This window comes from Schistocerca serialis, chromosome 9 (genome assembly GCF_023864345.2).
Source record: "Schistocerca serialis cubense isolate TAMUIC-IGC-003099 chromosome 9, iqSchSeri2.2, whole genome shotgun sequence".
Classification (NCBI taxonomy): domain Eukaryota; kingdom Metazoa; phylum Arthropoda; class Insecta; order Orthoptera; family Acrididae; genus Schistocerca; species Schistocerca serialis.
The window spans coordinates 393,437,630-393,463,967 of record NC_064646.1 but is presented as its reverse complement, the minus strand read 5'-3'; the positions used below and the strand labels follow the sequence as shown (position 1 = coordinate 393,463,967).

Below are 26,338 nucleotides of genomic sequence, written 5' to 3'. Positions count from 1 at the left end.
GCTCTGAGGTTGTGAAATTGCCCAGTGTCGAGGTAGCATTGTAGTCCCCCCATCCCACTGTGCAACAAACCGTCACTCTCTTGCCTCAACTGGTGAAGCCACCCACTACACAACCAGCAGGCAGGAAAGGACAGGAGTACTCCTGTGAAGACTTCCTCTGTCCCTCCAGCCAAACAACACCCAAGTCTTCCTCTAATCAGAAGGGTTCGAAGAAGTCCACTAAAGATAAACTGTCTTCTCCCTCACCAAGTCGAAGATCCTGCTTGACGGTGTCGCCACGTGGTCCCTTAGCCCGGCCAGCCTCTGTCTCGCCGGTGCGTACCACCAACCGTTTTTCAGCTTTGGACTCCACAGACCGACTGCACAAGCACGCCGATGCTTCTGTAGATCCCATGGAGCAGGATCCTCCTGGTTCTGTGCCCTTCAGTGGGTACGCTACACTGGCTGTCACTCGGTGACCGCTGAGTTGACACCCTTACATCTCTTCCTCCTCATGATTGTCGTCCAGTGGAATGTTTGTGGCCTTCGGTCCCACAAAGAGGATTTAGAGCTGCTTTTAACATCACAGCATTCCCTTGTACTCTGCCTTCAGGAAACGAAATTGCGCCCTCACTACCGCTTTGAGCTTTCAGATTACTTATGATTCGTTTTGACCTTCCCCAGAGGTCGGCATTCCATCTCATGGGGGCGTCATGCTTCTCATATGGGATGACCTTCATAGTCAACCCACGTCTCTGACTACCCATCTTCAAGCTGTTTGTTTGCCTTTTCCTTCCCTGCCTAACATTTTCTCTCTGTACCTTTTATGTCCCTCTGTCATTTGCTGTCACCAGGTCAGATTTCCTTCAACTCCTTGGACAGCTATCCCCTACCCTGTGTTTGCTACTCAGTAACTTTAATGTGCATCATCCCCTTTGAGATTCTCCCAGGGCCTGTCAGAGGTGCCCTGTTGGCTGATCTTCTTAACCAACTTCTTTTGCCTTAACACTAGAGCACCCCCTTTCCTCTCCGACACCTCACACACCTATTCCCATTTGGACCTATCCTTTTGCACTGCCCATCTTGCTCATCGTCTTGAGTGGTCTGTTCTTTCTGGTGCCTATTCGTGTGACCATTTCCCGTGTGCTCTCCATCTGCTGCGCCTACCTCATCTGCATGCACGCCCAAATGGCAGCTTACTAAGGCTGTCTGGCAGCTTTACCCCTCCCTGGTGACCTTCGAAGAACAAGATTTCCCCAGTTGTGATGACCAGGTGGACTATCTCACCAATGTTATCGTTACTGCTGCAGAACGTTCCATTCCTCGCACTTTCTTTTTACCACGTTGTATCTCAGTCCCTTGGTGGACTGAGGCATGCCATGATGCAATTTGAGCACGGAGACATGCGCTCTGCATTTTTAACCTCCACCCTACGCTGGAAAACTGCATTCATTATAAACAGATGTGTGCACAGTGTCGTCGAGTTCTTCAGGATAGCAAAAGAGCTAGCTGGATTTCATTCACTAGTTCTTTTAACAGTTCCACACCTTCCTCTGTCATGTGGGCCAACCTCAGACGGCTCTCTGGAACCAAGAACCATTCCCCAATTTCTGGCCTGACAGTAGCTGCCAATGTCACCGTGGACCCTCTTGCTATCTCAGACTCCTAGGGCCACCATTTTGCAGAAGTTTTGAGCTCTTCCCACTATCACCCTGCCTTCATCTTTTGGAAATGTGTGGAGGAGGCTCGGGAAATACCTTTCTATTCTCAGAATCGTGAGTGCTACAATGCCACCTTTACTATGAGGGAGCTAGATCATGCTCTCAGTTCATCCCGATCCTCCGCTCCAGGGCCAGACGCCATCCACATTCAGATGGTGTAGCACATCTATCTTGCGGGCAAGCACTTTCTGCTTAACACTTACAACGGCATCTGGACTGAGGGCACATATCCTGGACGCTAGCGTGAAGCCACCGTCGTACCCATACCTAAGCCCAGTAAGGACAAAAACCTTCCTTCTAGCAACCGCCCCATCTCTCTTACCAGCTGTGTTTGCAAGGTGAAGGAACGTATAATTCGTGCCCGGCTGGTGTGGTGGCTCAAGTCTCGCCATTTACTAATGAATGCACAGTGTGAATTTCGAATGCGGTGTTCTGCAGTTGATCATCTCGTTACTTTGTCCACCCATGTCATGAATGGTTTTTGCTATTGCCATTAACCCTATAATGGCCTGTCTCCCACTGGGCATCTCAGACTCCCTTTTCCTCAATGATTTTGCCATCTATTGCAGTTCTCCACGGACCTGTCTCACTGAGCAGCGTCTTCAGTGTTGTCTTGATCATCTTCAGTCCTGGAGCATCGACAATGACTTTCGCTTTTCCCCTGACAAAACCATCTGTATGATTTTCTGGTGGCAAATGGTTTCTCCCACCATCTCTCCATCTTGGGCCTGTTGCCCTTCCGTTCTTTGACACAATAAAATTCCTGGGGCTCCTGCTCGATAGGAAACTCTCTTGGTCCTCTTATGTATCTTGCCTGGCAGCCCGCTGTACGCAGTCCCTCAGTGTCCTCACTGGTACTTCTTGGGGGTGCCGACCTAACCACCCTCCTCTGTTTGTACTGGTCCCTTGTCTGTTTGAAACTCGAATATGGGTTCTTTGTTTATCTGTCTGCCTGCCCATTCCTTTTATGCCATCTCAACACTATCCATCATCGTGGCATCCGTTTGGCCACGGGCTCCTTTTACACCAGCCCGGTTGTATGCCGAAGCTGCTGAACTACTACTGCCCTACCACTTTCTCCTCAGCAGGTATGTGTGCCATTTGTCTACCATGCGTGGCCACCTCTCCTATGCCTCCTCCTTTGATGATTCCTTTGTCAGTATGGGGCTCGTCCCTCTTCTCTGTTACCTCCTGGAGTCCGCTTTCGCCACTTGGTACGGCGGCTTAACTTCACACCATCTGCGACCTTCCCAGAGGGTGTGAACCCTTCACCACCTTGGCTTGAGGAAACAGCCCATGTTAACCTTGGCCTTAATTCGCATCCTAAGCACACTACTCCAGCCTCTGTCTATCGCCATGGAACTTCGCGTGGTACCTTTGTATACACTGATGTCTCTCGAACTGATTGTGGGGCCGGGTGCCCTCGTGCAGCAGGTTCAGGAAAACCGTCAATTACTCACTCTTTGTGGAGCCAATGTCATGTTTCCATGGGTCCCTAGTCATGTCGGTCTGCCAGTAAACGAGGCTGCTGACGCTGCTGCCAAAGCTGCAGTCCTCGTGCCTCAGCCCACGAGTACCTATACTCCCTCCAGTGATATCTGTGTTGCCGTCTGTCAGGAGGTGGTGTCCCTTTTGCATCGCCAATGGTCCTCCCTTCATGGGAATAAGCTTTGGCTTATTAAGCCTCTCCCAGCGCCTTGAACAACTTCCTCTTGGGCCTCCCACATGGAGGTTGCGTATTGCACTGCCTTTTTAGCCATTGTCATTACTCAGTGGTGCTACGCTGTCACTTTGTACACATTGTGCCCAAATTTTAACTGTCTGGCACTTCCTGCTGGAATGCCTGTTTTTTAACAGTTGATGTTCCAGCTTTGGTTTGCCATCTGATTTATCAGCCGTTTTAGCAAATGATGCACGGGCTGTCTATCACATTTTACTTTTTATCCGCCGAAGCAATATGGCGAAGGCCATTAAATTTTTTGTTTTGGACCTCCATTTTTGTATGGCATTTTATTTTAGCCCTTTCCCATGTGCTTGTTTTTAGCTGTCTCCTATTCTGTCCATTGGGACTGACAGGACTGACATATAGTCATTTCCCTGCTCTCTGTTCATGTTCTATAGTTTTGACTTGGGCACATATGACCCCAGTTATTTTTTGCGCCCTAAAACAAATCAAAACATAACTCTTCATGACATATGGCAAAGGAATTAATTTTTCACCTACTGCAAAGAACTTGATGATAATTCTGGACCATCTCTTACAATGGACTGAACACACAGCTGCAGTCTATAAGAAGATACCATCATCATTCCAGTCACTACAGAAATAAAGAAAAGTTTCTCTTCTCAAGCTTAAAAATAAACTTGTAGAATCACTAACACTCTCCCTACTTGATTATTGTTTTTAGATTCTACAAGGACTTGCATATGAAAACTCAAGCTGGTTGTAACAGGTGTTGAATGCATGTGTGTGGCACATTTTTGTATTTCAACCTTATAACTCCTGCTTACAAACTGTTATCATGGCTGATAAAATTCTCTCAAGATTTCAGCAGCATCAAGTGATTTAAAATTCATGAGCTTTCAACTGAGTACAGTTTTATGTCAGGCAGAATGTGCTCGCCACTGAACAGCGCTATGTAGAACACAAGAGGTACATTTGATATCCTGAAATATCAGTGGTAGCATAACATGCTCATGAAAATGGAGATTGTATTTTGCTCAAAGAGACATCAGTTATTCCATTGATTAGTAGTTTGTGGGATATTGTAATTAAAGAAGCGATAGAGATAAAAATTTGTGAGAACACCCTCAGTAGAGGCTGTGGCCTGCAGCTAAGCACGGTTTGGGACCTGGCCATTGGAAGGTAGAACTGGGCACAGTGGGTATGCAACAAAAATATTACCTTATATGGCACTGCAGAAGGCACATCTGACGTCACAAAAGACGCGCGTCTGTCTGAGGATGGACCCGTAACAACAACAAAAAATCACCACTTGACAATGACTGTCTAGTACTTGGCCAAAAGCTCTTGGATTTTAAGCCACATGATGTGGCTGAAAGCTTGACAGAATTTTAGGAGTACATACTGCCTCAAAACTATGCATTCATACATTGTCATGTATACTTGCCTGTAAGTGTAAAGACCATCATACCCTTCATTTGCTCCAGCTTCTTAAAATGGCACTAACTATCATTTATCTTCAACTCTTAGACTGTTATCTGAACAGCTCAACAGAAATACCTATTCTCAACAAAGAAACATTCTTTGTATATCAGCGCACAACACAGCCTGATTCAGGAATGAACTTCCTTAAAACATCAGGTAAATTAAATGCCTTACAAAGTCCAAAGGTAAGATACTGATCCACCTGTTATCACAAAAGCATGCTCTCCCTGCTATTGAAACTGAGCTCCATTTTGGGGAAACCTGTTTCGTTCGGTGGCAAGAGGAGGCAAACGCAAAAGGGTAGGGGTCTATTAATTTCCGGCATTTCAAATGTACAGCGAATATTAGTACCCCTCTGGGAAATGGCAGTAAGAGACAGAAAGGACCCCAGGTTCATTCAGTGTATGCCGTGGGGGGGGGGGGGGGGGAGGCGGGCTCATTCAACATATTGAAGAGGCTATCTCCAGCAGCCATTGAGAGAACAGTGTGCAACCAACTGCAGATTGTGGCACACATTGGAACAAATAGTGCCTGTTTGTGCTCAGAGTTCATACCTGAGTCATTCCAGTGACTGGCAGAGAAGACCAGCCTTGTGCATGGAGTTTCAATGAAATTCACAATTTTGCGGCATTGTCCCCCGAACTGATTGTGGCCCTTTGGTTCTGACTCAGTTGGAGGACTGAACCAGAGACATTGGAGGTTCTGTGACAACTAGGGTGTGACTTCCTGGACTTGCACCATAGAATTGAGAACAGTAGGGTCCCCACTAAATGGGTCAGGTGAGCACTAAACGTCAGAGGCTGCTACTCAGGCAGCTGATGTACGGGGTGCACACAAGGGTTTTTCAGTTGAGGCGACTGTCTATTTATTCCAGATAACAATAGCTGTAGGAAACTCACAAATATCATTGTAGGATTGAAAGCTATGTCTCCCACAGGTGAGAGTATTAAAATACTGTCAAACTGTCAAAGCATTTGCGACAAAGTACCACAGTTTGAAGCGCTCATGAAAAGCAATGAAGCTCACATCATACTAGGTCCAGAAAGCTGTTTGAAACCTAAAATTGATAGCAGTGAGAGTTTTGTGGAAAATTTAAGTGTATTTCAAAAGGATCGACAAATGGGAATGGAGATGGTGTGTTTGTTGCAGTGGAAAAGAAACTCTAATCCACTGAGACAGAAATTTAAGCTTCGTGTGATATTTTTGAGGCAAGAAACACTAACAGGGGTGGGCATAAAATGATGATTAGAACCTTCTATTGCCTGCTAGACTCTCATCTGATGTAATCGAAAACTGTAGAGAAAACCTCATTTTACTTGTACGTAAGTTCCCTAACCATACTGTAACCATTGGTGGAGACTTTAACTATCCAAACAGTTTTTATTAGTGTAGGGTGTGATAATGCATCGTGTGAAACAGCACTATATGCCTTTTCGGAAAACTACCTACAATAGAAAGATAGAAACCCTACTCACGATGGAAATGTATTAGATCTAATGGCAGCAAATAGACCCGACATCTTTGAAGATGTCCACGTCGAATCTGTTATCAGTGACCATGACACAGTTGTGGCAACAGTGATTATCAAAGTACAAAGGATCACTAAACCAAGCAGAAAGATATATATGTTCAGTAAACTACATAAAAGGTCAGTAGTGTCATATTTCATTGGGGAACTTGAAACTTTCAGCATGGGGCAGGGGCACGTAAAGGAACTATGGCTCAAGTTTAAAAGAATAGTTAACCACCTATATTTACCTAGTAGAAATGTCTAAAGAAACAGAGAGTACTGCATAATTGGTGTAAAACAAAGCATAGTGCTATAGACAGAGAGAGACGCTGAACGAAACGCTTTTGGCTGTCAAGAGATCAGTGCATGATGTTGTCAATGACTATCATAGCAGAATATTGTTAAGTGATCTTTCACAGAACCCAAAGAAATTCTAGTTGTGTGCAAGGGCTGTTAGTGGCACCAAGGTTAGTGCCCCGTCCCTAGTGACTGTGACAGGAACTAAAACTGAGGGTAGCAAGACAAAAGCTGAAATGCTTAACTACATTTCCAAAAGTTCTTTTAAAAAGGAAAATCCAGGAGAATTGCCCCAGTTTAATCTTTACACCACTGAAAGATGAATGAAATAAGTATTAGTGTCAAGGGTGTTGAGGAACAGCTGAAATTGTTAAAATTGAAGAAAGCTCCAGGACCCAATGAAATCCCTGTCAGTTTCCTCCTCTTGTAACTGTAATCTATCATAGATCCCTCAAACAAAAAACTATACCCAGTTCATGGAAAAAAGCACAAGTCACATGTCTCTACAAGAAGGGTGTAGAAGTGATCCACAAAACTACTGTCAAGTATCCTTGAGATCAATTTGTTGTATAATCATAGAACATACTCTGAGCTCAAACGTAATGAGGTATCTTGAACAGAATGACCTCATCAATGCCAACCAGCCAACACCGAGCACGTGAACCCCAACTTGGCACTTTTCTCACGACATACTGAAAGCTTTGGGTCAAGGCAGTCAGGTAGATGCAATATTTCTTGATTTCCAAAAAGCATTTGACTCAGTACCACACCTATGCTTATGGTCAAAAGTTCCATTATATGGCGTATCAAGTGAAATCAGTGACTAGATTGAGGACATTTTGGTAGGGAGGACACAGCATGTTATTTTGGATGGAGCGTCACTGTCCAGTGTAGAGGTAACTTTGGGTGTACCCTAGGTGACCCTCGCTGTTCATGTTGTTTATTAATGACCTTACTGACAATAGTAACATCAAGTGTTTTGCAGATGATACAGTAATATATAATGAAACACTATTTGAAAGAGGCTGCATAAATAAGCAGTCAGATCTTCATAAGATTTCAAAGTGGTGCAAAGCTAAGCAACTTGCTTTAAATGTTCAGGAATTTAAAATTGTGCACTTCGCAAAATGAAAATAAATAAATAAACAAAGTATCCTATGACTATGATATCAATGAATCACTGTTACAATGAGCCAACTCATGCTGATACCTGGGTGTAACACTGTGCAGGGATGTGAAATGTAATTATCACATAGGCTCAGTAGTTGGTAAAGCAGGTGGTAGACTCTAGTTTATTGGTAGAATATTGGGTAAGTGCAATCAGTATACGAAAAAGATTGCTTACAAACCACTTGTGTGACCCATTCTGGAATACTGCTGTAGTGTGTGGTACCTATACCAAATAGCACTAACAGAGGATACTGAACTTAAACAGAGAAGGGCAGCATGAATGATCACAGGTTATGTTACCCATGGGAGAAGGTGACAGAGATGCTGAAGAAACTGAACCTGCAGTCTTGAATATAGATGTAAACCAACCCGAGAAAGTCTATTAACAAAGCTTCATGAACCAGCTTTAAATTGGAATCTAGGAATATGCTACAGTCGCATACATATGGCTCACATAGGGATTGTGAGAATAAGATTAGAATAACTACAGCACACACAGAGGCATTCAAACACTCATTCTTCCTGTGCTTCATATGTGAATGGAACAGGAAGAAACCCTAAGAACTGTTACAATGAAATGTACCTTCTGCCATGCACGTGACAGTGGTTTGCAAAGTATGGAGATAGATGTAGAACTTACCTGATCTAGAACTTCGCCTCCATTGGTCTTGTATGCTGTTTTAAATAAACCTCCAGTAATTAATGGGCTTGATTGGCATTCATTAAAAAAAGCGCACAACACTGCAGCAAATAATTCTTGATCCCTTCATATTTATTGATGTACAGCATTCCGTTTCTTATGGGCAACTTACAACTGGTAGGATTCTCAATATTTGAACCAGATTGGTCAGCCACACTCATTAATAAAGTCACACAGTTAATTGGTGGCACATTAACTCAAAGATACACAAATATGATAGACATACTTCTTCAGCGTACTGATCCATAAATACATATTAACATAATGATAGCTTGATGTGGTCTATAAATATACATTTCAACTGTCTACTGACTACAAGGTATACATTTTGGTAGCAAAACAGAAACTCGCACAGTTGTTTTCATTTCAGTTACTTATTGCAGACTGCCTGTTGTGTTGTGCATGATGCCTATTTATAGATGAGTGTAATATGAAAAATCATAAAATGTTCGATTACAGAGATGTTGCCTCTTTAATATTAACATAACAGATAGCAGCTTTAGAGGACACAAGGAAGTTGCTCTTTTTAATTATGAACTTTAGAATTAAAAAATAGCCAACATAATAGATCCTACTTTATGAGGATGATTTCTGTTTACATGGGGATTCCCAAAGCTTGCTATAAAGTTCAGATAAAGAGAAATTTTCCTTACTGAATAATTAACAAACTAACAAGTTATTCTAGTAAAATTAAGCATTTCTGGAATCAGGAAAATCTGAACTATAAAATTAAGGTACTGAGTTTTAGAAATAATCTCTATTTAAAATTGGAACTTTCTAAATAGTGAAGATTTTTAATATAAATAGCTTCTAAAATATGAACTGTTTGGAAAAGTAAAACATTTGTTAACATCTTTACTTTGCAGACAAAAAATCACGGGAAATTATCCTTTTTGTATTTCTAGCAAAATGATAAACAAGCATGACACAAATGCAAATGAAATATTTTATGATGATTCTTTAAGGCATAAAGGAGGTCCACATATGTGAACAAAGTCTAAATTTTTGTGAAAACGTATGAGTTGTTGCTCTGTATTTTCTTTCCCTTTCCTTCAATAAAAGATTTTATTGAACATACTTATATATTTTATTTGAAACAGTGAACTGTATATGCTAAAGCACAGAGAAAATAGGGTTTGTAGTGTTAATATTTTTGAAATGTATGATTTCCATTGCAGACTTTTGTTGGTACTCCTAAGCAACTTTGTAAATACAAAAAATAATAATCATAAAATAATTTTGGCAATTAATAATTTTCTATTGTCAGTAAATAAATCTTTATGGTAAGTTTTATGATAAGTTTCAAATCAGTAACTTTTCACTATGCATAAATAATTCCACGTTTGATGCATATGTCTCTTATCTTGGTATTGCAACAAGGTTTCATGCAGTTTGAGGGATTCCTTGCCTCAACAGTGTTTGGTAGTTGGCCAGCATTGTACAACCTAACTTCGGAAATTAGTTGCCACACAGCCATTCTTGGCTTTTTATTCATATTTTCTACATCATCTACACCTTCACTGTCAGGGGAATTCCCTGTATTAGGATGTCCTTTTCTCCTAGCTATTGCCACAATATCTTCACTTTCTTATTGTTTACCTTCCAATTTCATCAAGTTCAGCCAACAGTCTCCAGACAAAACTGAGAGATCGTCATCTCCTCAATCACAAAATTCCACGTTTTTGTCACAAGAAGAGCTTACAATTGCTCATCAGTTAACATTTCTCACATTGCTGTAGAGTGTAGAAATATGTTATTTCCATATTCCATTATCAAAGACAAAATTAGAATTAGCAAATCTGCATTACGACCTGAGGTCCATTTAGGAGGACTTCCAAAAATGTGTTATTTCATAGTAACAAATAAAATATATACAAATGTGACCCAATTTTCAACATCTAGAATAGTTACTAAACATTAGGTAGAAAACTCAGAATCTCAGTATAATGTTTAGTCATAATAATTATTTATATAAGAAACCATTTTCTGCACATGACCAGCTGTAAACTACCACACCCTGGTTTTAAAGCCAAGACTTTAGAAAGCCCACACTTGTGGGCCATCTGTCTATAAGTGAAAAAATATGCCTATTTATGGAGAAAAAAAAAGAACAGAGGTTCACATGTGTGTGGACCAAGGGAATGAAGAGGTTAAAAAATGGGGGGGGGGGGGGGGGGATTTTAAAATTTTTGGAGAGCAACAGCTAATTGCTTGTTAGAAATTTAATCTCCATGTGTTTCTCGTAAATCGTGTATCAGGAATGATTTTTTATTTAAAATATTCCTACAATAACCAAATATAATATTTTTTATTTAAAATATTCCTACAATAACCAAATATAATATTATTAATAATCTGAAAACTATCCTGCAAATAATGAATTTTAATGAGATAAAGACAAAAGAAATCAGGGATTGTGTGTAATTATCATATACATGCTAATAATAAAACTACATCTTAAGATAGGGAAAAAAGTATGTCAACATCAGGAGTGTATAAGAACAAAGTAGTCACACCTTGCTACGTTACATCCCTTATACCTGTATGCAGCTCACTCTTGTCTGGCAAACTCACCTCACCTCACCTCACCTCCTCTCCACCAAGTGAGGTTGTGCAGTGGTTAGAACACTGGGCTTGCATTCGGAGGACAACGGTTCAAACCCGCATCCGGCTATCCTGATTTAGCTTTTATTTGATTTCCCAATGCTGGGATGATTGCTTTCAAGGGGCATAGCTGACTTCCTTCCCTAATCTGATGGGACCAATGGCTTTGCTGATTGGTCCCCTCCCCCAAATCAACCAACAACCTCCCCCCCCCTCCCCCCTCCACATTTCCATCCCCCTTGTTGCATGGTTTTCTATTGAAATAATGCCTTTCTTAACATCTATTGTCACTACCATTTCCAATCCTCTCCTCTTTCATTATTATTTTTTCATGTAAATTAAAATGTAACAATGCAACAGAAAATGCAGCAAAATGGTTCAAATGCCGTATCTCTGACACAAAACAAAGGATGTCATTAGGAAAGAGATATATATTAAGTTATCAGGCATCATCCAACTGGGAACTAATTACATGTGTTGCCTCGTGAGGTTCCATCGTAGGGCGTTTACTGTTTCTAGTGATATTACCAGAGGCCAAGTTCCTTTTGTTTGCAGGTGATAAAAACACTGAAGTAAATAGCAAATCAAGAATAGTTTTAGAAAGATCTGTTAATGAAATTTTCATGTTTTGACATGGTTCCTAGCCATTTCCTTGTCACTAAACCTTGAAAAAACAATATGCAGTTTAAAACTTTCAAGAGGTTTCCCACCAGTATATGCATAAAATATGACATACAGGTAGAAGTTGACAGTGTTAAAATCTTGGGATTAAAGCTTGATAACAAACCCAATGGGGAAGAGGGCACCCGAGAACTGCTAAAGTGCCTACGCAAATCTCTATTTGCAATGTGAATGTTGTCAGACATAATTGATATAAAAGTAAAAAGCTGGCATACTATGCTTTCTTCATTTCCATAATGTCAAACAGCATAATTTTTTGGGGTAACTCATGAAGCCTAGCTAATGTTTTACAGGTTCAGAAATATGTAACAAGAATTGTTTGTTGTGTGAAGTCAAGAACATTCTCCATAGATGTATTTAAGTAACTAGGGATGTTAACTATTGTAACTCAACATATTTATTCTTGAAAAATATCAGTTTTTCATACCAACATCTCAGTTCATGGAATCAGTGCTACAAATAAGAATGATTTGCACAAAGAGTTAGTCACATAGTCTGGTCAAAAAAGACGTCCATTATTGAGGTTCACACATTTTCAGTAATTTGCCAGCAGCTGTAAAAAGTTTAACTTCATTAGAAGTTCAGTTAAGAGAAGTCTAAAGGATTTATTGATGACCAACTCCTACTTCAATGGCGGATTTCTTAGTAGTACTAACTGATGTGTGTATATGTTACTAAAAATATCAAATATATTTGTATTATTACAATCTGACTTAGTACAACTTCATTGTAGTAATGCAATCATTGTAATTAAGTGTTGTAAACTGATTTTTGTTTTTCATGATGCATGGCTGCAATAGCCTAAGAATTATTATATGCTCCTCGACTGTATTAAACATTTACATGTTTTGTAATAAGTGTGGTATTACATGTTACATGAAAATATTCTTAAGTTTTTTTTTTATTTAATCCACACCCATGACGACCATTTCACTTGGGATCTGTGGAAGGCACTTTAAAATATTTCTTTTTCTTTCTAGATGTTCATTGTGTAATGTTTCTCTTTTGAGATGTTCTACATTTTGTGGCTCTCCTCACTACGGAGCTACTGGAAGGAAAAGTAAATGTAATCCAATCCATCCCACCTGTTCCTGATAATATTACACATGGCTTCAAAAGTGCTGAGCTAATCAATATGGTTGTATTTGTAATCGTTGCTACTATTATCATTATTAATGCCAGTGTGTGTGGGCTAAAAAAAATAATAGGCCTAAATAAATGAAATAAACTGTAGTTTATTTTTTTGCAAATTCCGTGGTTCTTATTCATAACTTGCTGTGATAAAGAACATATCAGTAGGTTTACAAATGAGACATTTTCTCAGAACAAGTATGGATACATGCTGTGCATTTGTTACTAAATATAGTTCAGATTTTAACCTACAACAAAATTTGATAACTGTAACTAACTAAGCCACATACATACTACATATTCAGAAATTAGTGGGATGGAAGAAGCTGTCAAGCAGAAATCATTTCAGTTTGTTTTTAAAAGTTTCAGCATCTTCAATTCACAAAATACATGCTAAAATATTCTTATGGTTGGATACTTTCCTCCTTTCTGCACAAAAGTAAGGATCAACTGTAATTAGTGGAGGCTGTTTTTGTTCTTAGTGTTATATTAATGTATGCTGCTATTGTTATAAAATTGTATATGATTATTCTCAGCGAGCTTGATTAGAGAGAAAATATATTTAGAGTGTGTTAGTATACTTAATATTTTAAACAGTTGCCTACATGAAGTTTTGTGATGTGCATCAAATGTTATCCTTGCAGCACATTTGTATGCAATTAATACTTTGTGTCCCTGTGTGAAACTGGCCCTGAAAATTAATTCATATGACATTACTGAAGTGTGCAAAGCAAGCTAATTTTCTAATGCTTTTATTACCAAAATAAAAAATTACATGTAGAGCTTATGTTAATTTGAGACGTAATTCGTGATCAATATGTTTTACACATTTCCTTTCCCCTTCCTGTATTGTTATAGAAAGTGATACGCCGTACTTTTCACAGAATTCTATAAACTGTTTCTTCTATGTTAAGCAATTGGTCACTGAGAACTAATCAGTAATACTTCGGAATATTTCACTTATGGTTCCTAGAGTTGTTGCAGCTGTGGGTTTGCTAATGGTGCTTTTGTCATCAGTAAAGAACACTATTAATGAGCTTTCATCATCAATAAATAGAACTATTTGTACTTTATTTGTGTAAGATGGAAAGTCATTTACATGTACCAAAGACAGTGAATGAACCACGTGGAACTCCAGTAGATATTTGTACCTGCTCAGTGGAAGATACAAAGTAAACCACTTACTCATTGTACTACATAATGCAACCCACAAATTCATGTGACATTTTTTGTTACTTTGGGCATCTAGTAGCAGTGTTCCTGCATTTGTGATGCGAATTCAGCAGAAGTATATGCGTGGGATGTGGTTTCTGTACCTTGTAGTGTGGAGCTGATTCTGGCTAGTATGGCTGCTCACAGATTCACAAGCTGCAGTAGTCATGAATGAAGTGATCCAGAAAGATGAGAATTTCTTTCGTCCAGTCAATGGTCACAAAAAATTTTGCCCTCAGATTACAGATTTTGGTCAGTGGTGACCATTTTCAGACCTATAGAAAACTGTAGCACATGAGGGTATGTTTTGAACAGATTTGATGGTCACCACAGATTGAAATAGTCAGAGAATTTTTTTTGTGAGTGTGGACTGGAATAAAACACCCACTGATTATTGGCCTATCTGATCAGTTACAATGGGCAACAGTCTACAGCAAACCATGTGACAATCATGTGGTTGTACACGGCAGTTCACTAATGTGGCAGTAATTTCAACCAAATTAGATATTTCGAATGTGTGATAATACTATCATAGTGAATCAAGAGACTGAGTGACGGAAGGATCTGAACATGGTTAATGGTCTTAGCAATAGTAAATATTTCCCAAAAATTTATTTCTGTGTTGCACCTTAAGACAGTGAAATTTATGTACTTATTTTTATAAGTTACATAGTGCACTATTATATATAATTGAGTCTGCTTCCTTTTCTCATTAATAACAGATCACTATATCTCCACAGCAGAAGCGCAAAATAAGTGATGATGACAAAAGTGAAGACTCGTATGAAAGTTGTCTCATACTGGCGCCATTCAACAAATGCCCGACAGTACACTTTGATAATGTGAAACTTGGTACTGTTGCTGTGAGGGTTCTTAAATTGGTGAACCCTTCTCATGTTTCATTGGAGGTAACATTATAGACTACTATGCTTTATTTTTGATCCTATTCTGTGGTCAGCATGTTTTCTTTTTTCCCCCCAAGGATATAGAGTCTTAGTAGCTCTTAGTTTTAACAGACAAATAATAGCCATCCATTGCTTGTGTGTGTTACATTTGACAATTCTCTCGGTACTTGTTGCAGGTGCAATTGCAATGTTATGTAAACATGAACAGACATAGGTACAAATACTATTGTAATGGATGGACATTTATTTAGAGCATTTGTGACATTGTTCTCACTTTTTTTTACTGCAACTTTATGGAAGAATATCTGTATTCAGAATACATAATGTCAATGTATTTGAAAGTATTAGTGAGAAGTATACATCATATTTTGCAGTAACTACACAGTGAGAATGAAACTAAAACAAGGTATTTCCTCTAGTTGGTTATGGAACTGAACATAGGTAGGCCATTTGAGTACACACATATTAAGCAACAGCAGAGTGGGTAAAAAGTGGGACACCAAATAAGATACATGTTAGATATGCTTCTTTTTCAATAGAAAAGGCAGTTAAAAATAATTCTCCTGTTTTTATCTGGAAAACCATATATCCATATTTTCACATATATAACTGGTTCCTTGATTTGATAAATATGAAAAATTTTGTTATCAATTAGGTAAACATACTTGGAACTTCAAATGTATGATTGAGTAAATAGAAAACCTTGTCCCACCCTTCCTCACTTGTGGGAAACATTTTATTGTGAGCGTTGGTACAGGTGGAATGGTGGATGTAAATTTCTGCTCTTAGAAGAGATATTGCATAATTTAAGCAGATGTCTTACCTGTTTCATTACTGTGGCACATTTGATCTGTTTCACAGCCATGGGACATTCCACCACCACCCGTCCCCCATCTCCACACTGTTGTGCACCTTTTGATTGAATGGGCTATTAAACTCACTGTTTAAAAGTTGTCCGGTTTGTTTTTGGGTTTTGCCAGAGGTTGCTGAATTTCCTGTGTTATAGCTTCTGTTTACTGACAGTTGCATCTTCCGTTCAGTACATGTTTGGACTATGTTTTAGCAAATATTTGTTTGTAAAATATTTAGTGTTTGATGTTCCTCCCAAAATTTAGTTGAACTTTGGAAATTCCAAACCAGTTTTGAGACTTTTAGAAGAGGCTTACCAGTAGTACAGTAATTTTTCATTACAAATGACCAATGTATTTCCTTTGAACATAATGTGTAGTAATAGTAGTTGTTAAACAACATAATGCAATAAAAACTTTAGTTACTCTTCTATGAGAAACAGTGTACCAATAGAGATGGGTGATGTGCAGCACTGCCAGGTAAATTAGGATATAGTGCCAATTAAATGAGAAATGTGTGGTTGTGGCATATGAGTGACAGTGTACCTGCAAAAGGACTAAAGTCAAAATCAGTACTAGTTATCTCTGGTTCACATCTCTATTGATTTACACTGTTATGGATTTTTTGTCAATGAAGCTTGCTAGTAAGTTTATTCTCAGAATATATCTCATTGTTAATATTTAGGATGGTTGTTGTTGTTTTTGTTGTGGCGGTCTTCATTCCAGAGACTGAGGCAGCTCTCCATGCTACTCTATCCCATGCAAGCCTCTTCACCTCCAAGTGACTACTGCAACCTACATCATTCTGAATCTGCTTAGTGCATTCATCTCTTGGTCTCCCTCTATGATTTTTTACCCTCCACACTTCCCTCCAGTACTCAATTGGTGATCCATTGATGCCTCAGAACGTGTCCTAGCGACTGATCCCTTCTTCTAGTCAAGTTATGCCACAAACTCCTCCCCAATTCTGTTCAGTACTTCCTCATTAATTATCTGATCTACCCATCTAATCTTCATCATTCCTCTGTAGCACCACATTTTGAAAGCTTCTGTTCTCTTCTTGTCTAAACTAGTTATCGTCAATGTTTCACTTCCATACATGGCTCCACCCCATACAAATACTTTCAGAAAAGACTTCCTGGTATTTAAATCTGTACTTGATGTTAAAAAATTTCTCTTCTTCAGAAATGCTTTCCTTGCCATAGCCAGTCTACATTTCATATCCTCCCTACTTCGACCATCATCAGTTATTTTGCTTCCTAAATAGCAAAACTCATTTACTACTTTAAGTGTCTCATTTACTCCTCAGCATTACCTGATTTAATTCAACTACATTCCAGTATCCTCGTTTGCTTTTGTTGATGTTCATCTTATATCTTTCTTTCAAGACACTGTCCATTCCGTTCAGCTGCTCTTCCAGGTACTTCGTTGACTCCGACAGAATTACAGTCACTGGCAAACCTCAAAGTTTTTATTTCTTATCCATGGGTTTTAATTCTTACTCTAAATTTTTCTTTTGTTTCCTTTACTGCTTGCTCAATATATAGATTAAATAACTTCGGTGATAGTTTACAACCCTGTCTCAGATTTTTCTCGACCACTGCTTCCCGTTCATGCCTCTCAACTCTTATAACTGCCATCTGGTTTCTGTACAAATTGGAAACAGCATTTTGCTCACTGTATTTTGTCCGTCCCATCTTCAGAATTTGAAAGAGAGTATTCGAGTCAATATCGTCAAATGCTTACTCTAAATCTACAAGTGCTAGAAACATAGGTTTCCTTTCCCTTAATCTATCTTCTTAGATAAGTCGTAGGGTCAGTATTGCCTCACATGTTCCAAAATTTCTACAGAATCCAAACTGATCTTCCCTGAGGCCGGTGTCTATCAGTTTTTCCATATTTGGGGTAGCCTGAGATAATTATCAGACATTTAAATTTTGGGTAATTAACAGATGGCCTCCAAATTCCTGTAGGAATCTGAATTTCTGTCAAACAAATTTTATTTTCTATTAGAACAGTCTTTTTCATATAGTTATATGTATTTTGATTCTAATTGTTTTTGTATACTGGGTGTTACAAAAAGGTACAGCCATACTTTCAGGAAACATTCCTCACACACAAAGAAAGAAAATATGTTATGTGGACATGTGTCCGGGGACTCTTACTTTCTGTGTTAGAGCTCATTTTATTGCTTCTCTTCAAATCACATTAATCATGGAATGGAAACACACAGCAACAGAACGTACCAGTGTGACTTCAAACACTTTGTTACAGGAAATGTTCAAAATGTCCTCCGTTAGCGAGGATACATGCATCCACCCTCCGTCGCATGGAATCCCTGATGCACTGATGCAGCGCTGGAGAATGGCATATTGTATCGCAGCCGTCCACAATACGAGCACAAAGAGTCTCTACATTTGGTACCGGGGTTGCGTAGACAAGAGCTTTCAAATGCTCCCGTAAATGAAAGTCAAGAGAGTTGAGGTCAGGAGATCGTGGAGGCCCTGGAATTGGTCTGCCTCTACCAATCCATCGGTCACCGAATCTGTTGTTGAGAAGCGTACGAACACTTCGACTGAAATGTGCAGGAGCTCCATCGTGCATGAACCACATGTTGTGTCGTACTTGTAAAGGCACATGTTCTAGCAGCACAGGTAGAGTATGCCGTATGTAATCATGATAAAATGCTCCATTGAGTGTAGGTGGAAGAACATGGGGCCCAATCAAGACATCACCAACAATGCCTGCCCAAACGTTCGCAGAAAATCTGTGTTGATGACGTGATTGCACAATTGCATGCGGATTCTTGTCAGCCCACACATGTTGATTGTGAAAATTTACAATTTGATCACGTTGGAATGAAGCCTCATCCGTAAAGAGAACATTTGCACTGAAATGAGGATTGACACATTGTTGGATGAACCATTCGCAGAAGTGTACCCGTGGAGACCAATCAGCTGCTGATAGTGCCTGCACAAGCTGTACATGGTACGGAAACAACTGGTTCTCCCGTAGCACTCTTCATACAGTGACGTGGTCAACGTTACCTTGTACAGCAGCAACTTCTCTGACGCTGACATTAGGGTTATCGTCAACTGCACGAAGAATTGCCTCGTCCGTTGCAGGTGTCCTCGTCGTTCTAGGTCTTCCCCAGTCGCAAGTCATAGGCTGGAATGTTCCGTGCTCCCTAAGATGCCGATCAATTGCTTCGAACGTCTTCCTGTTGGGACACCTTCGTTCTGGAAATCTGTCTTGATACAAACGTACCACACCACGGCTATTGCCCCGTGCTAATCCATACATCAAATGGGCATCTGCGAACTCCGCATTTGTAAACATTGTACTGACTGCAAAACCACGTTCGTGATGAACACTAACCTGTTGATGCTACGTACTGATGTGCTTGATGCTAGTACTGTAGAGCAATGAGTCGCATGTCAACACAAGCACCGAAGTCAACATTACCTTCCTTCAATTGGGCCAACTGGCGGTGAATCGAGGAAGTACAGTACATACTGACGAAACTAAAATGAGCTCTAACATGGAAATTAAACGTTTTCGGACACATGTCCACAACATCTTTTCTTTATTTGTGTGTGAGGAATGTTTCCTGAAAGTTTGGCCTTACCTTTTTGTAACACCCTGTATGTTTAAAGCAGCATTTGTTTAGGAAAAACCCAAAACTTTTTATTTCAACAAATTGTAAATTAATTTTTCAGTGTACCAGTACATCAAATGTACATAATTTTCTTGCAGAGTTATCAGTATACATCAAACACTTTTCCAGACGTTATTGTGGCAGAGAAGAGAATTTTGAAAAACTAAGTGTTTTCATATGCTTTGGGGTAATTTTAAGACAGCATATTGTGGTTAATCCTGCAATATAAACTTGATTTATTCAAAGCAGAAAGAGCTACAAGAGAGAGAGAGAGAGAGAGAGAGAGAGAGAGAGACTGACTGACTTCGTATTAAAGATGTCCCAATCTTAATGAGATGAGTGTCTGCCTAGATACATTGAAAACAAGTGAAAGATCTGATTTAAGTTGAAATGAGATGTTTTAAAGTGGCAAGGATAGGGTAAATATTGAGTGTTGTTGAAGGAACTAGTGGAAGTTGTTTCAAAATAGTTTTTCTTTTGATGCACTGAATCTGGGGATTTCCTCACAGTGATGAATGATTTGTGACGGTAAAATGCTGAAAAGAAATAACTCAAAATATACTTAGGCACAAAATATGTAAGTATGCTTGTATGAGAATAGGACAGGTGTTCAGCCATGGCCTTAGTGAAGGAATGGTCTTGCCATTTGCCTGAAATGATATAAGAAAATCTAAATCAGGATAGCTTGACAGACCAGTTACCATCCTCCTGAATATGACATCAGTGTCTTAACAACTGCATTGCCTCATTTGTTTGGCTCATGTTGTAGAGTGTTCTTAGATTTAGACACAATTTGCTGCAAATAAAAAAAATTACAAAATAATATATAACATAATTCAGCAATTCATAGATGCACGCTCTAAGGGCATCTGATGATGCCTCCTGGATCCTGAACATGATGCATTGCCACTTGCACCAACTCCATTCTGTTCAGAAAACTTAATACAATACTAGACCCGTGGACATGCAACTATGCCCTGTACACATCTTCATCTCATACTCAGTCCACCTGAAATTGAGTCAGCATCCCCCCTCTCTCCAGGATGAGTGAGATGTTGAGCTGAGGAGAATGACTAGTCATTACTATGATGCAGTATAGAATTTGGCACGTACTGTGAAACAACTCTACATGAATCTCAAAAATATCACAGTGCTCTTTAAAATTTAGAAACATTAAATTGTAGCTATGAAGTATTACTTATACATAAAGCTCTGTACCTTTTAATGCTCATTGTTTCATAATTGTCAAATAAATACCCAAATACAGTGACTTGGCAGTATACATTTAGTTTTGCGGTTATCTTGTGCTGTACTCGTGGAAGTCCTTTAAAAAATCCAGACAGCACCTCCCTGAAAACTTCTCTGTTAACAACACACCTCGGCTTTGCGTGAGCAATAGTATGTACCTATCGCTGAATGATTTGCGTAGCGTAATGATAATTTTGTTTATGGACCACTGCTTTGAGTTATGGCTCAAATTCTTGTGTGAGCTGCATCCCCTTGGCTGCCACTAGACTCCAGAGCCAGTCCAGCACAAGATAAATATCACGTCTTCTCTCATTTTTCCCCAGGGGCTCAGCATCCGTTTGTTGGGTATGGGCTTGGCGACACTGGGTTTCTGAGCTGGAGACTGGTAAGCGCTGCCAGTTTTCTGGGCACTGTGTGGCGCAGTGGTGGAATGTTACGTGTTTCAGAGAATGGGTGCCTTGGCTTCACTGCCTGGACCGTGAGGAACATACACACCTCCAAGTGTGCTGCGTACATAAAGTGAATGGCTGTTGGTATAAACAGTCTCAGGGGCAACTGCCATGCTGCAGGTGTAAAGGCTTGCTCAGCCATACAGGGCTGTCTGTCTGGTTTCCTAGCATCTCATGGTATCCGTATAGAACAGTCTCATCAGACTACTACTACTACTGACGGGACTTGTGTAGGTAGCACCTACACCCACTCATCAAAGAGAGAGCTTGGTTGGTCAGTCATCTTGAGAATAAGTCTTGGAATCATAGTAACAGGACACTTAGTGTGCTAGAACATTTTCATTGTAGTCAAAAGATGGGGGAGCCTTTGAGGTCTCTGCTTTCTATATTCACAAGGTGTTGGAGGGTATTGTTGGGTCCCTAAAAAGTGCCAAACGACTGTGTAATGGAGCACTTCTAGTTGAAACTGCTAAATCAAACAAAGTATCTAAGCTTGTGGGTTTTAAGGCCTTAGGCGAGACTACCCACTTGCGGCTGGGTTACATTACACTCTCGGCTTCTGTAAAGGTGTAGTTGCCTGCTCCAATATAATGGAGATGGACCCTGTGTGTTATGTGAAGAGTGGAAAACTATGGGCATCATGGAAGTTCAGAACTGTTTGAAGAGTGTCAATGGCACATAGGAAAAATCTGCAACGTTTATTGTAATGTTTAGCACTCCAGAATTACTAGAACACATCCTTCCAGGCTATATCCATCTTAAGGTTCACTCATTTGTTCCTAAACTGATGTGATGCTTCAGATGTCAAAGATTTGGCCATACCACTATGGGGTGTAATGGGAGGGGCAATGTGTGGAAATTATGGATGCTCAGCTCATGAATTGGGCAATTCTTGTACACTTCCTCCGAAATGTATAATCTTCTTTGGAGATCATCCAGTATGGAGCAGAAAGTGCGAGGCTTCACAAAAAGGAAGGGAAAATTCAGAGTTGAAAGTCACTAGCTGAATATCCTACGGTGTAGCTAAAAAACCTTTCAAAGCTGTGCAACCTCTGGTTTTTGCTACTTCTTTTGCATTGGTCCTTTAACAGCGAATCATCAAGTTTGACGCCTCCACACAAACTCTTGCCACAGATTCCCGTATGAGCACATGCACTTCTCAGTGTACCTGTGAGGGAAAAACTACACTTGAACTGGAAATCATTCTGGGTGGAGATTTTAATTTGTCGGATATAGACTGGGAGACTCAAACGTCCATAACAGGTGGCAGGGACAAAGAATCCAGTGAAATTTTTTTAAGTGCTTTATCTGAAAACTACCTTGATCAGTTAAACATAGAACTGACTCGTGGCGATAACATATTAGACCTTCTGGTGACAAACAGACCTGAACTATTTGAAACAGTTAACGGAGAACAGGGAATCAGCGATCATAAAGCGGTTACTGCATCAATGATTTCAACCGTAAAGAGAAATATTAAAAAAGGTAGGAAGATTTTTCTGTTTAGCAAAAGTGACAAAAAGCAGATTACAGAGTACCTGACAGCTCAACACAACAGTTTTGTCTCAAGTACAGATAGTGTTGAGGATCAGTGGACAAAGTTCAAAACCATCGTACAAAATACGTTAGATGAGTATGTGGCAAGCAAGCTCATAAGAGATGGAAAAGAGCCACCGTGGCACAACAACCGAGTTAGAAAACTGCTGCGGAAGCAAAGGGAACTTCACAGCAAACATAAACATAGCCAAAGCCTCGCAGACAAACAAAAATTTGCGAAGCGAAATGTAGTGTGAGGAGGACTATGCGAGAGGTGTTCAATGAATTCGAAAGTAAAGTTCTATGTACTGACTTGACAGAAAATCCTAAGAAATTTTGGTCTTATGCCAAAGTGGTAGGTGGATCAAAACAAAATGTCGAGACACTCTGTGACCAAAATGGTACTGAAACAGACGATGACAGACTAAAGGCCGAAATAATAAATGTCTTTTTCCAAAGCTGTTTCACAGAGGAAGACTGTACTGTAGTTCCTTCTCTAGATTGTCGCACAGATGACAAAATAATAGATATCGAAATAGACGACAGAGGGATAGAGAAACAATTAAATTCGCTCAAAAGAGGAAAGGCCGCCGGACCTGATGGGATACCAGTTCGATTTTACACAGAGTACGCGAAGGAACTTGCCCCCCTTCTTGCAACGGTGTACCGTAGGTCTCTAGAAGAGCGTAGCGTTCCAAAGGATTGTAGAATTTTGGAACACGTATTATGTTCGAGTATAATGACTTTCCTGGAGACTAGAAATCTGCTCTGTAGGAATCAGCATGGGTTTCGAAAAAGACGGTCGTGTGAAACCCAGCTCGCACTATTCGTCCACGAGACTCAGAGAGCCGTAGACACGGGTTCACAGGTAGATGCCGTGTTTCTTGACTTCTGCAGGGCGTTCAATACAGATCCCCACAGTCGTTTAATGAGCAAAGTAAGAGCATATGGACTATCAGACCAATTGTGTGATTGGATTGAAGAGTTCCTAGGTAACAGAACACAGCATGTCATTCTCAATGGAGAGAAGTCTTCCGAAGTAAGAGTGATTTCAGGTGTGCCGCAGGGGAGTATCATAGGACCGTTGCTATTCACAATATACATAAATGACCTTGTGGATGACATCGGAAGTTTACTGAGGCTTTTTGCAGATGATGCTGTGGTGTATTGAGAGGTTGTAACAATGGAAAATTGTACTGAAATGCAGGAGGATCTGCAGCGAATTGACGCATGGTGCAGGGAATGGCAATTGAGTCTCAATGTAGACAAGTGTAATGTGCTGCGAATACGTAGAAAGATAGATCCCTTATCATTTAGCTACGAAATAGCAGGTCAGCAACTGGAAGCAGTTAATTCCATAAATTATCTGGAAGTACGCATTAGGAGTGATTTAAAATGGAATTATTATATAAAGTTGATCGTCGATAAAGCAGATGCCAGACTGAGATTCATTGGAAGAATCCTATGGAAATGCAATCCGAAAACAAACAAAGTGGGTTACAGTACGCTTGTTTGCCCACTGCTTGAATACTGCTCAGCAGTGTGGGATCCGTACCAGATAGGGTTGATAGAAGAGAGAGAGAAGATCCAACGGAGAGCAGCGCACTTCGTTACAGGATCATTTAGTAATCGCGAAAGCATTACGGAGATGATAGATAAACTCCAGTGGAAGACTCTGCAGGAGAGACGCTTAGTAGCTCGGTACGGGCTTTTGTTAAAGTTTCGAGAACATACCTTCACCGAAGAGTCAAGCGGTATATTGCTCCCTCCTATGTATATCTCGCGAAGACACCATGAGGATAAAATCAGAGAGATTAGAGCCCACGCAGAAGCATACCGACAATCCTTCTTTCCACGAACAGTACGAGACTGGAATAGAAGGGAGAACCGATAGAGGTACTCGGGGTACCCTCCGCCACACACCATCAGGTGGCTTGCGGAGTATGGATGTAGATGTAGAAGCTGTCAGCGATGGGCTTACAACCTAAGCCACATACTGCTGCTCACCATCAGAAGTCTACTAAGCCATCCCAAGCAACCAACTAACTCCTTCCATGCATAAGGAAAAACATTCCTCAAAAAATAGTTCAAAATTTTAAAATTGGCAATTAAACCTTCAGATCGGTGAGCTCTCTCCCTCTCAGGTGGGGACTTTCTCTTTAGGAAGTGAGGATATGGAGTTACACTTGAAGGAACTGGAGAACCAGGCACCTGCTAACATTCTCCCTGACCTCTCGGGTAAATCTCTACCTCTGAGGGAGAAGGAAAAGACCAATCATTACTAATCAATGGCTCCCACAAGGACTTCTGTGTTTCAGTGGAATTTAAATGGATACCAGTCACATTTGGAAGAATTATAGCTCCTGGTACAGGAGAAACCGTTCTGTGTCTGCTTACAAGAAATTCATTTTAAAGTCACCAACACACTTGCGGTAAGGAGTTACCACCCCTACAGGAAGAGACCGAGCGAGGTGGCGCAGTGGTTAGCACACTGGACTCGCATTCGGGAGGACGACGGTTCAATCCCGTCTCCGGCCATCCTGATTTAGGTTTTCCGTGATTTCCCTAAATCGCTTCAGGCAAATGCCGGGATGGTTCCTCTGAAAGGGCACGGCCGATTTCCTTCTCCATCCTTCCCTCACCCGAGCTTGCGCTCCGTCTCTAATGACCTCGTTGTCGACGGGACGTTAAACACTAATATCCTCCTCCTCCTACAGGAAGAGTTATTACTGGAGGCAGGGCTAAAGGTGGAGTGGCTGTTTTCATTGAAGACAGATGTCACTATTATCCTGTCTCATTTACCACAGCCATACAAACAGTTGCTGTGACAGTTATATCATAATTTAACATCACAGTGCTTTCTTTATATCTTCCAACTCGTGGTCCTTTGTAAGCAGGCGCACTGACAGAATTCTTCCAGGCACTCCCACACCCATTCCTCCTTGCGGGGGACTTCAGTGCACACAATGTGCCGTGGGGCTCAGCTACTACTTGCTGCAGGAGTCCAATTATCAACTGACTCAATGTTTGCTCCCCGGCTATTGCAGACTCAGTACAGTGGGAAGTGGCTACAGATATTCACATTCTAGTGACCACTTCACAATGTGGATCCCGTGTACTGACTTGGGTGATGGTGGACAGGAGCCCAAGAACATGGATGATTCAAAGGGCAACTTGGTTGCAGTACAGTCGACTGACTATTTCTGAACAAAAGGATTGTGCACAGTAGACGGTGGCCCGTATCGTTCTGGGATCCAATGGGCTGCTGCAAAAGTCCATCCCCTGGTCTGCCTGTACCTTGGTGGAATGGTGACTGTCGCTTGGCAGTCAGAGCCAGACGAACAGCTCTGTGGAACTTCAAACACCAACCAACTACAGAAAACCTACATGCCTTCATATCTGCAAGAACGCATTCAAGGCAAGTGATAAAAGTTTTGAGTTTGGGAATCAGTAGGGTGGATTTCAGGTAAGGGCAGTACATATCTCATTACGGACTTGTCGAGAAATGGGGCTTGATGGA

General features: G+C 40.5%; 1 protein-coding gene across 1 annotated transcript in view; it reads left to right on the top strand.

Moving 5' to 3' along the window:
- The window catches only part of LOC126419033 (protein abnormal spindle), a 165,299-nt gene that overhangs the window by 19,728 nt on the left and 119,233 nt on the right, over positions 1-26,338 (top strand). The window contains exon 2 of the mRNA XM_050086093.1: positions 14,897-15,082. Coding sequence (XP_049942050.1) covers positions 14,897-15,082 — 186 coding nt within the window. The remainder of the gene's footprint in view (positions 1-14,896; positions 15,083-26,338) is intronic.